General features: G+C 48.1%; 1 protein-coding gene across 9 annotated transcripts in view; it reads right to left on the reverse strand.

The window, feature by feature from the left end:
* Nucleotides 1–862: 862 nt before the first annotated feature.
* jakmip3 (Janus kinase and microtubule interacting protein 3) overlaps nucleotides 863–11013 on the reverse strand; it is a 20480-nt gene continuing 10329 nt past the window's right edge. For 2 of the 9 annotated variants that reach the window (XM_053341626.1, XM_053341623.1), the window contains 18 exons: nucleotides 9228–9341; nucleotides 8853–9008; nucleotides 8600–8737; nucleotides 8429–8464; nucleotides 8151–8222; nucleotides 7893–7997; nucleotides 7676–7804; nucleotides 7231–7314; nucleotides 5300–5367; nucleotides 5122–5215; nucleotides 4923–5021; nucleotides 3592–3651; nucleotides 2456–2521; nucleotides 2063–2131; nucleotides 1468–1545; nucleotides 1154–1387; nucleotides 1006–1071; nucleotides 863–913 (listed from right to left, as the gene is read on the reverse strand). In XM_053341626.1, the coding sequence (XP_053197601.1) occupies nucleotides 863–913; nucleotides 1006–1071; nucleotides 1154–1387; nucleotides 1468–1545; nucleotides 2063–2131; nucleotides 2456–2521; nucleotides 3592–3651; nucleotides 4923–5021; nucleotides 5122–5215; nucleotides 5300–5367; nucleotides 7231–7314; nucleotides 7676–7804; nucleotides 7893–7997; nucleotides 8151–8222; nucleotides 8429–8464; nucleotides 8600–8737; nucleotides 8853–9008; nucleotides 9228–9341 (1719 nt within the window). Of the gene's footprint in view, nucleotides 914–1005; nucleotides 1072–1153; nucleotides 1388–1467; nucleotides 1546–2062; nucleotides 2132–2455; nucleotides 2522–3591; nucleotides 3652–4922; nucleotides 5022–5121; nucleotides 5216–5299; nucleotides 5368–7230; nucleotides 7315–7675; nucleotides 7805–7892; nucleotides 7998–8150; nucleotides 8223–8428; nucleotides 8465–8599; nucleotides 8738–8852; nucleotides 9009–9227; nucleotides 9342–9444; nucleotides 9469–10240; nucleotides 10265–11013 lie in introns of all 9 variants that reach the window. The other 7 variants (XM_053341624.1, XM_053341622.1, XM_053341621.1 and 4 more) reach the window with 7 other exon arrangements.

Below are 11013 nucleotides of genomic sequence, written 5' to 3' on the forward strand. Positions count from 1 at the left end.
AAAGTTCAGCTCTGACCTCTCAGCAGACGTCCAGCCGTCATGAAGAGTTTCTTTCATCAGTTTTTGGTCCTGTGACGTGATGAGGGTTACCGGCCGTAACCTCGGTTCTGTGAGTGACTCTTAAACACTCTCAGCCAATCAGAACAAAGTTTAATTCATCTGAGGTCAGATGAGAACAGATTCTGTGTTTGAACCGTGTTTCTATGGTGAGTCAACTGTGTAACCTAGCAACCACTTAGTGAACTTTACTATGTTTCATTGAGCTCAGACTCATCGATGGTTTAGTCCCCTTTAATGAGCTGAACACTAACTCTACTCTGAAGTCAACTAGCAAAGATAACTGTAGCTAGCTGAGCTAACTCAGCTAACTGTAGTCCAGCACCACTTTGTGTTTGTTAGCTGCATTTCAACATTAGCTAACACTAAGCTAGTTAGCATGTTGTCTGTGATGGTTTCACTCTTCTGAAACGCAACGTCCTTCTGTTGCCGTGGAAACCATCCGTATCTCACGCAGTGGCATTCTGGGAGTGTGTGACGGTGTAGTACAAAGAGTCAGCTGACAGCTGGTCTCTGCTCTGATTGGCTGACAGCAGCCAGAGGCGAGTGAGGAGGAGCCAACGTGCCTCGGTCCGGTGCTGCTGGTTCCAAAACCTGAAGCCGTCTGGATCGTTGCGGGCGGATCCAGACAGAGCCGACGCTACGGAGCGATCAGCTGCTGGATCCTGCAGGTCTGCACACACTAAAACACACAGATTAATAACATCATCTACTCATCCACAATTAACAGCTTCATTATTCATTTACATGTTTATTATTTTAATATGTGTATTTATGTCTGTGATGGTAAACTCACCGGCTGCTGTTAGGACCAGAGGATGAAGGCCAAAGAGAAGAATAGAAACAGGAATAGAAACTGGAAGAAAAGAAGCAGAAAAGAAGAGTTAATTCTTTGTTACCATGGCGACGGGATCAGCTGTTTAGAGTTAGGAGCCTGGACTCTTTTACCTTCTCCTCCAGTTCTTTGATCTGACGCTTCTGTGCTTCTATAAATTCCTCCAGGTCCTTGTTCCTCTGAAACATAAAAGCATGGTGTTGGTTTCACAGCTTCACAGGTGAGTCTGTTCTTCAGTCAGCTGATCTTTCTCCAGCTCACCTGCTGTGTGAGCTGCAGCAGCTCCATCCTCTCTCTGAGGATCTGGGAATCTCTCTCTCTCAGCTCGCACATTACACTTCTTTTCCATTGGTCCATGGCTCTCCTAAGCCCCTCCCTCTCTTCCTCCGTCAGTGTTTCGGTCAGACGAGCCTCCTCCATCTTTAATCCTGCCATCCTGGAGTCCTCCTCCTGCTGCAGAGCCTCAAACAACATGGCCTCCAGCTCCAGGATCCTCTGCATCACAGACACACGTTTCAAAAGTCAACACTGTTCAGACTTCTGTTTCCTGTCGTTCCACAGAGCGTCACACTCACCTTATGAGCCTGATCCATCGACTGCTTCCTGTAGTCCAGCTCTTCATCCAGGTAACCTTTCTGTTTACTGAACAGATCCTACAGAACAACAACAGAGGTCAGAGGTCAGAGGTTAGGGGTCAGAGGTCAGGGGTCAGAGGTCAGGGGTCAGGGGTCAGAGGTCAGAGGTCAGGGGCCACTGCTGAACTGCTGTTACTCACAAACTTTCTGATTTGCTTCTCTGGCAACCAATGAAGTGAGAACAGTAACAGTTATATTGTTAAATTAGAGCCATAAGAAACTTAGTCATTGTGTCACCATGGCGATGAGGTCAGATGAGTTCAACAAGGTCCTTCAGGTGGAACTCAGCAGTATGGAGACGTTGTGGTTTAGAGGAAGCTTCCATCTCTCTGATCCACATAATGAATACATGGACTGTGAGATGATAACTGAGACTTGACCCGAACAGGACTGTTAACTCCAGAGGTTTGGAGCTGTAGAGTATCTGATGTGCTAGCTGGTGTTAGAACAGCTACATGCTAGCAGAGGGCTTCACCAGCTGCAGTCTCTGCCATCTGAAACACCTCAAAGAAGAATTTAAAGAATCCTTTTTTACCTTCTCGCTCGCGATGTCCAACATCTTCTGCTGCAGTGCGGACTTCGTCACTTCAATGGACTCCAACCACTGATCAGAGACAGACAGGTGGACAAGAAGGAGACAGTCAGTCAGGCTGGCAGGACGTTACGGCTTTAAGGCAAAAAACATGATGAGATACAGAAACCCAGTAACACCAGAACACATGAAGCTAACCAGATGGAACATGTTAATCAGCTTTTACTGAGCTCAGCTGTTCCTTCAGTGAACATTTCTAATTGGACCAAATGGCGACTCAAAATTGTACTGAAGTTTGTCAACTTTTAGTTTTTTTTCCAGCCAATAGAGAAAGAGAGTGATGAGGGTTCGACTTCACTGTGTTTCCATCACAGTATCAGGAAGTGTGTCTGTTACCTTCTCAGACAGCGTGAGCACCGTCCGGGCGTGAATCACCACCACCTGCTCCTCATTGGACAGATTCTGCCGTAAAACATCAAGAAAAAGACAAAAATCCCACAGGTCAAAAACACAAAACACGTCAACACGTCAAAAACACGTCATCATGTCATCATGTCAGGTAGAGCGGTCGTCCTCCAATTGGAAGATCGGCGGTTCGATTCCCGGCTCCTCCAGTCCTCATGTCCATGTGTCCTTGGGCAAGACACTTAACCCCAAATTGCTCCCGTTGCTATGCCAACGGTGTGAATGAGAATGAATGTTTAACTTCCTCCTGATGAGCAGGTTGGTGCTGCTGCCATCAGTGTGTGAAAGAGATGTGATGTAAAGAGCTTTGAGTGTTCGTAAAGACGAGAGAGGCGCTATATGAGTACAGAACATTTATATATTATATAGGGCTGTCAGCGTTAACGCGTTAATCGCGATTAGATTAATGCAATCCATAACACGTAAATTTTTTTTTATCTCATTTTAATGTAGCAAGCCTTTTTGTCCCTTCTACTCCCCCGTAGACGGCTCCTCTAGCTGTAGCGCTATGCTTTGAAGTGGCCTCCTGCAGTAAACCTACCGCGCTGATGGAAAGTAAGAGAGCTACTGGACTTTTGAACGGCTTGTTTAACTTTAAAACACTTCCAGACGCTTCAGTTGACAAGTCAAAAGTAAAATGCAACCTGTGTCAAACGGAGTTTACGTGTACGTGGAGTTTGAGTTAGCACCTCCACGCTAAACACCCAGGTGCAGCCAAGCCAGCCTCAGCTCCACCAAAGGACCATTTTGGAGTGTGGGAGTCGCAGCAGAGCCGTGATTGATTCCCAGTTAAGACACTCTGGTAAGAAATGCTTTACATTATGGGCTTAAAACTGCCTTCAAATGGAAAATAACAGGATTTTAAACATGACATTCAAAACACCATTAATCGTGATTAACTATGGAAACTCTGCGATTAATCGCTTGACAGCCCTAATAAGTACAGAACATTTCTATAAGTAAAGAACATTTAATAATCAGAGTCAACGTGTCTCATGTATGTCACATGACGGTTAAACACAGACTGGGTGACGGACACATACATGTACATAATAAATGCAACATACACTTACGGCGTTATCTCCCAGAATGTCCAACTTCTTCATCAGCTCACTGATCACGATGTCCTGTTCAAGACAAAGACACTTCACTCAGGTTCATGTTTAAATCAACAGGTGAGTTCAGGTGTGGTTCAGGTGTACTCAGGTGTACTCAGGTGTGTTCATGGTGTGTTCAGGTGAGTTCAGGTGCACTCAGGTGTGTTCAGGTGTTATCAGGAGTGTTCAGGTGTGTTCATGGTGTGTTCATGGTGTGTTCAGGTGTGTTCATGGTGTGTTCAGGGGTACTCTGGTGTGTTCAGGTGAGTTTCAGGTGTGTTCATGGTGTGTTCAGGTGCACTCAGGTGTGTTCAGGTGTTATCAGGAGTGTTCAGGTGAGTTCAGGTGTGTTCATGGTGTGTTCAGGTGTGTTCATGGTGTGTTCAGGTGTACTCAGGTGTGTTCAGGTGTGTTCATGGTGTGTTCAGGTGAGTTCATGTGTACTCAGGTGTGTTCATGGTGTGTTCAGGTGAGTTCAGGTGTACTCAGGTGTGTTCAGGTGTGTTTCAGGTGTGTTCAGGTGTACTCAGGTGTGTTCAGGTGTGTTCAGATGAGTTCAAGTGTGTTCAGGTGCGTTCAGGTGTTTTTCAGGTGCACTCAGGTGTGTTCAGGTGAGTTCTGATGTGGTTCAGGTGTGTTCATGGTGTGTTCAGGTGTACTTAGGTGTGTTCAGGTGTGTTCATGGTGTGTTCAAGTGTACTCAGGTGTGTTCAGGTGTACTCAGGTGTGTTCATGGTGTGTTCTGGTGTGTTCATGGTGAGTTCAGGTGTGTTCATGGTGTGTTCGTGGTGTGTTCAGGTGAGTTCAGGTGAGTTCCGATGTGGTTCAGGTGTACTCAGGTGTGTTCATGGTGTGTTCATGGTGTGTTCATGGTGTGTTCAGGTGTGTTCAGGTGTACTCAGGTGTGTTCAGGTGTGTTAAGGTGTGTTCAGGTGAGTTCAGGTGTGTTCAGGTGAGTTCATGGTGTGTTTCAGGTGTACTCAGGTGTGTTTTAGGTGTGTTCAGGTGTACTCAGGTGTGTTCAGGTGTACTCAGGTGTGTTCATGGTGTGTTCATGGTGTGTTCATGGTGTGTTCAGGTGTAATCAGGTGTGTTCAGGTGTACTCAGGTGTGTTAAGGTGTGTTTTAGGTGTGTTCAGGTGTGTTCAGGTGAGTTCAGGTGTGTTCAGGTGAGTTCAGGTGTGTTCAGGTGAGTTCAGGTGTGTTCAGGTGAGTTCATGGTGTGTTCAGGTGTGTTTCTGTGAGTTCAGGTGTGTTTCTGTGAGTTCAGGTGTGTTCATGGTGTGTTCAGGTGTACTCACAGTGACTCCCTCTGCCTCACAGTAGATCTGCAGAGGACTGAGGCCTTCTGGGAAATGTAGTTGTTGGAAGTTAATGCCGGGCGAGCGTCGCTCCCTCTCCTGGACAGGTAAACGTGGTTGCCATAGAAACAGAGAGACAGCGTGTCATTGGCCTGCTTGTTTTAACGCTGTGTTTAAACGTCTCACTGACTGTTTTCACCTCCAGCTCCAGGATCCTGAACTCCAGCAGCTCGTTCTGGTCTCTGACGTCCTGGATGTCGTTCTGCAGCCGCAGCTCTTCACCTTCCATCTGTCTCACCTGCACCAGGAGAACCACAAATCCCATGATCCTCTCTGTCCTCACCCACCTGCAGACAACATCACCACTGATAACACACTTCACCTTCTCCACCAACTGCTGGTTCCTCTGATACAACAGGTGCTTCTCCTCCACCCACTTCACATCCTGAGAGAGAGACAGGAGAGAGAGAGGGAGAGAGACAGGAATCAACAACTGAATACTATTTTCAAACCTCTAACAGACCTATTCTACGTTCTACGTTCTATGTTCTATGTTCTACATCAGAGGTCGGTCATGTACCACAGAGAGCCAACAGGCTGCTGTCTCCACCCGGCTGAGTGTCCCTGTGTCTGTCTCCACCCGGCTGAGTGTCTCTGTCTCCACCCGGCTGAGTGTCTCTGTCTCCACCCGGCTGAGTGTCTCTGTGTCTGTCTCCACCCGGCTGAGTGTCCCTGTGTCTGTCTCCACCCGGCTGAGTGTCTCTGTCTCCACCCGGCTGAGTGTCTCTGTGTCTGTCTCCACCCGGCTGAGTGTCCCTGTGTCTGTCTCCACCCGGCTGAGTGTCCCTGTGTCTGTCTCCACCCGGCTGAGTGTCCCTGTGTCTATCTCCACCCGGCTGAGTGTCTCTGTCTCTGTCTCCACCCAGCTGAGTGTCCCTGTCTCCGCCCGGCTGAGTGTCCCTGTGTCTGTCTCCACCCAGCTGAGTGTCCCTGTCTCCGCCTGGCTGAGTGTCCCTGTCTCCGCCCGGCTGAGTGTCCCTGTGTATGTCTCCACCCGGCTGAGTGTCCCTGTGTATGTCTCCACCCGGCTGAGTGTCCCTGTGTCTGTCTCCGCCCGGCTGAGTGTCCCTGTGTATGTCTCCACCCGGCTGAGTGTCCCTGTGTCTGTCTCCACCTGGCTGAGTGTCCCTGTGTCTGTCTCCACCCGGCTGAATGTCTCTCCGCCCAGCTGAGTGTCCCTGTGTCTGTCTCCACCCGGCTGAGCGTCCCTGTCTCCACCCGGCTGAGTGTCCCTGTCTCCACCCGGCTGAGTTTCCCTGTGCAGGTGATCAGCTGATCATAGGAGACGCTGTGATTGGTTTGTCTCTTTATGGCACATGATTGGCCTCCTGGTTCTACTCGCTACGGTTTGTTCTACCTCTGTCTGGTTCTCATTGGTTCTCTGTCTGGTTCTCATTGGTTCTCTGTCTGGTTCTCATTGGTTCTCTGTCTGGTTCTCATTGGTTCTCTGTCAGCATGAAGACGCCCAGGAGTCTTCCCTGGAACCAATCAGAATGCAGAGAATGATCTCACCTTGTCTAAGGACCAATGTTTCTGTTGAGCTTCAATCTCTGATAGGCTCATCGCTCTGACTGTGTGTGTGTGTGTGTGTGTGTGTGTGTGTGTGTGTGTGTGTGTGTGGTTCGTTTTTCTATCCTGGTGGGGACCGCAACCTGACACATCACTAACCCTGTGGGGACCGACTCCTGGTTTCCATGGTAACGAGCATTGGAATCAATAGCAAACAGCCTCTTGATAGGCCTGGTCCCCACAAGGTTGGTTTTCCTGTATGTGTGTGAACCCCAGAGGTCACACACGGTACTGCAGTGTGGGGACCTTTTCCTGACAAAGTGTGTAAATGTGTATATTAGCATGTTAGCTTTGTATTAGCATATTAGCTTAGCGATTAGCCCCCTGGGTTCCAATCCAACATTTGTTCAAATACTGAATATGAATTGTACTGTGGCCAACAGTGATGTCAACTGTATGCTAATAGGCGTTAGCATTATGGGTCCCAACAAGGGGGGCAAAGTTCAGGTTTCAGATTTATGTGAGTTTTTGATATTTCAAGTCATTTTATGTTCAAACAGAATTATGATGAATTTAGGAGTTAAAATCACATCTCTAGACCCTTTAGAAAGACTGGACCCCAGCCAGGGTCCCCACGACGTAGTAAAAACAGGTGTGTGTGTGTGTATGTGTGTATGTGTGTGTGTGTGTGTGTGTGTGTGTGTGTGTGTGTGTGTGTGTGTGTGTGTGTGTATATTACCAGTCCTTGTTCTTTCAGTGCTGATTCCAGATCTTCCACTCTGCTCTGGTATTGACTGATTTCAGTGAGCAGCTGTTCTCTGGTCTGAAACAGAGAAGAACCATCGAGCTGTTAGTGCCTTGCTGCTCTACAGGAAGTAGACTGATGGTGCCTTCCTGCTCTACAGGAAGTAGACTGATGGTGCCTTGCTGCTCTACAGGAAGCGGACTGATGGTGCCTTGCTGCTCTACAGGAAGCGGACTGATGGTGCCTTGCTGCTCTACAGGAAGTAGACTGATGGTGCCTTGCTGCTCTACAGGAAGCAGACTGATCAGACTGATGGTGCCTTGCTGCTCTACAGGAAGTAGACTGATGGTGCCTTGCTGCTCTACAGGAAGCGGACTGATGGTGCCTTGCTGCTCTACAGGAAGTAGACTGATGGTGCCTTGCTCAGAGGCTGCCTCACCTTGATCTCCTTCTCAGCGTCGTAGTTTCCTCCGCTCGTCTCCGCCAGCAGCGCGTACGCTCGCTGCAGCGCCTGATACTCCTGAGTCAGCTGACGGTAACGGATCTCCGCCTCCTCACGGACACACACCTGCAACAAAGGGTAAGTGTGTGTGTGTGTGTGTGTGTGTGTGTGTGTGTGTGTGTGTGTGTGTGTGTGTGTGTGTGTGTGTGTGTACCTCGTCTGGTTCAGTGTCGGGGGTTCGGTCGGTGTGAAAGGACAAAGACGATCCATCAGAGTCCACCGATGCTTCTTCATCGTAGCCATAAAATGTCTCTATGACCTGTGAACACACACACACACACACACACACACACACACACACACACACACACACACACACACACACACACACACACACACACACACACACAGTGTTTTCAGCTACCCCCCCTGGAGGCGGTGTGGACACACAGACGCAGACAGACAGTCTCACCCTGCAGGCTCTGAAGGTGCGTTTCCTCCTCACAGACTCCTGCCGTCGGTACCTCAGTAACATGTCTCTCTCCTGAAACACAAAAAACATCCGAACATTCAGACACCTGAACTCATCGTCTGCTACGTTACAGACAGCAGCAGTACTCAGCAGGGATGCTCCATATCGGCTTTACTGGTTACGATACTTCCCGATATTACATTTTTAAGTAAATATCGGCCGATAGTATCGGACATCCCTAGTACTCAGTAACAGTTGCAGTACTACTCAATACTTACTATTACATTCTTTACATAACCAGCTGTTTCCAGAGCCTGGAAAAGAGTTTAGATAAAGTTGGTTAGTAACTGTTAAAAAAAAGAAGGTAGTAGTATTATTAGTAGTATTAGTAGTAGTATTAACAGTAGTAGTATTCGTAGTATTAGTAGTAGTATTTGTAGTAGTCATACCTTTGACAGGTCATCTATGATGTGCTGCTGCTCCAGAACTTGAAGTCGTAGGAACTCCATCTCTCGGTCCTCTTGGCTGTAACCATGGTAACTGCTGGAGTGGCTGCGGTCCAGGTCATTCAGCGAGCTGGGTCTCCTCTGTGGGTCGCGACAGACACACGGCCGTTACCGCGGTAACCGCCGACAGGGGGGGGCTACAAACAGGTGTAACTGGGAGAGAACCAGCACTCAGGAGTACGGGGTCAGGGGTTACCATAGTTACCATCTCCATGTTCTCCTGGGTGACGAAGCGGAGCTTGTTGTCGAGGCGACGCAGAGCGAGGGCCAGCTCTTCATTCTTCCTGCTCAGACGCTTGTTCTTATCCAGGAGAGGAAGAAACTGACTCTCTGCCTCCCTCAGCCTCTTCAGCTGCTCAAACACACCAGACACACCTCAGATTATAACACACCTCAGATTATAACACACCTCAGATTGTAATACACCTCAGATTACACTGATTCATCAAATACAAAAAATACATAAAACATGCAAAATAATATATTAAACACAAAAGTATGTAAAAGCCATAAACCATAAAGTATAACACCAGTGGAACCAGTGAACCCAGTGAAGGAAGCAGAGAGTTACCAGTTCGTTGCGTTCTTCAGACAGCAGAGCGTTTCTATCCTCCAGCTTCCTGACGACGGAGCTGAGCTCAGCGATCTTCAACTGAAACCTCCGAGTGTCCCGATCCTCCTGAGTCTACACACACACACAGACACACACACACACACACACACACACACACACTTTATGATGTAGCAGTGAAGACTGATGGCTCCAATGGTTCTACAATAAACTCCACACTTCCACAAAGCTCTGCTGCTCCCTCCTTTCCTTCCCTCCTCCCCTCCTTCCTTCCTCTGCTCATTTTACCTTTAAATACATTTCCATCATTATGTCTGTGTTATATTTTCATGTCTGAGGTAAAACGTGATGTTGAGTGATAGGAGATGTTTAGTCTCTCTGCTCTGAAACATGAATCAAGCTTTAACTCTCCTGTTGTCCTCCAGTCAAGGAAGGAAGGAAAGGAAAGGAAGGAGGAAGGAAGGGAGGGAGGAAGAAAGGGAGGAAGGAAGAAGGAAGGAGGGAGGGAAGGAAAGAAGGACAGAAGGAAGGAAGGGAGGAAGAAGGAAGGAGGGAGGGAAGGAAAGAAGGACAGAAGGAAGGAAAGAAGGGAGGGAGGGAGGAAGGAGGGAAGGTAGGAGGAAGGGAGGGAAGGAAAGAAGGACAGAAGGAAGGAGAGAATGTGAACAGGATGTGAAGGGTTAACAGTCCTCACAGACACATTCATGACTTCCTGTCTGAGGAGCAGCTGGTCTACTTGGTCTCTGTCTCCTTCTGTTGGACATCACATGCTCCTGTCACTGACGCTCATCACCTGTACACTACTTCCTGTTTGCTCCTGTCACTGACGCTCATCACCTGTACACTACTTCCTGTTTGCTCCTGTCACTGACGCTCATCACCTGTACACTACTTCCTGTTTGCTCCTGTCACTGATGCTCATCACCTGTACACTACTTCCTGTTTGCTCCTGTCACTGATGCTCATCACCTGTACACTACTTCCTGTTTGCTCCTGTCACTGATGCTCATCACCTGTGCACTACTTCCTGTTTGCTCCTGTCACTGATGCTCATCACCTGTACACTACTTCCTGTTTGCTCCTGTCACTGATGCTCATCACCTGTACACTACTTCCTGTTTGCTCCTGTCACTGACGCTCATCACCTGTACACTACTTCCTGTTTACTCCTGAGACTGTTTCACATCTCATGAGGTCTGACAGGGTTTCTGCTGTTATCATCATCCAACATCATATTTCATCACAACCTGCTTCGGAGCTTTTACAGGTGCAGGTTTCCTCTCACGTCATTAAAAGAAAAGACTAATCCAGCTGTTTGCAGTAGCATTGATGGTCCACTAGATGGCGACGTGTCTCCTGTCTCTACTGTTAACCATTTAAAGGTCTCACCTGGGTTTAAAAGGTCAAACATGGACATTTTGCAACATTTTGCAACTGGGTCCAAAGTGTTAAAGGGATAGTTTGTGTTTTTTGACATGAGGTTGTACAGTATGACATCCTCACCATCAGCAGTGGTGAGGATTTCAGGTGCATGCTGGGAAAAAAAGAACACGGATTCTACTTATATGGGCATGAGGTGGGGCCATGGACGGAAGTATAGGCGGAGCCAACGGCGGAGCGGGGAGGCTGCGATTGGTTGCGAGGGCTGGATCTCAAGGACATTGGTCAATCAACCTGTCAATCAGGACGTAGCCACGCCCTAATGCATACCCTGCTTTATCGTCACATATAAAATCAGGGAGGCCAAAATGTCCCAAATGAACATCATACTGCATTGAAGAAGGCT

Source organism: Scomber japonicus, chromosome 20 (genome assembly GCF_027409825.1).
Source record: "Scomber japonicus isolate fScoJap1 chromosome 20, fScoJap1.pri, whole genome shotgun sequence".
Taxonomy (NCBI): domain Eukaryota; kingdom Metazoa; phylum Chordata; class Actinopteri; order Scombriformes; family Scombridae; genus Scomber; species Scomber japonicus.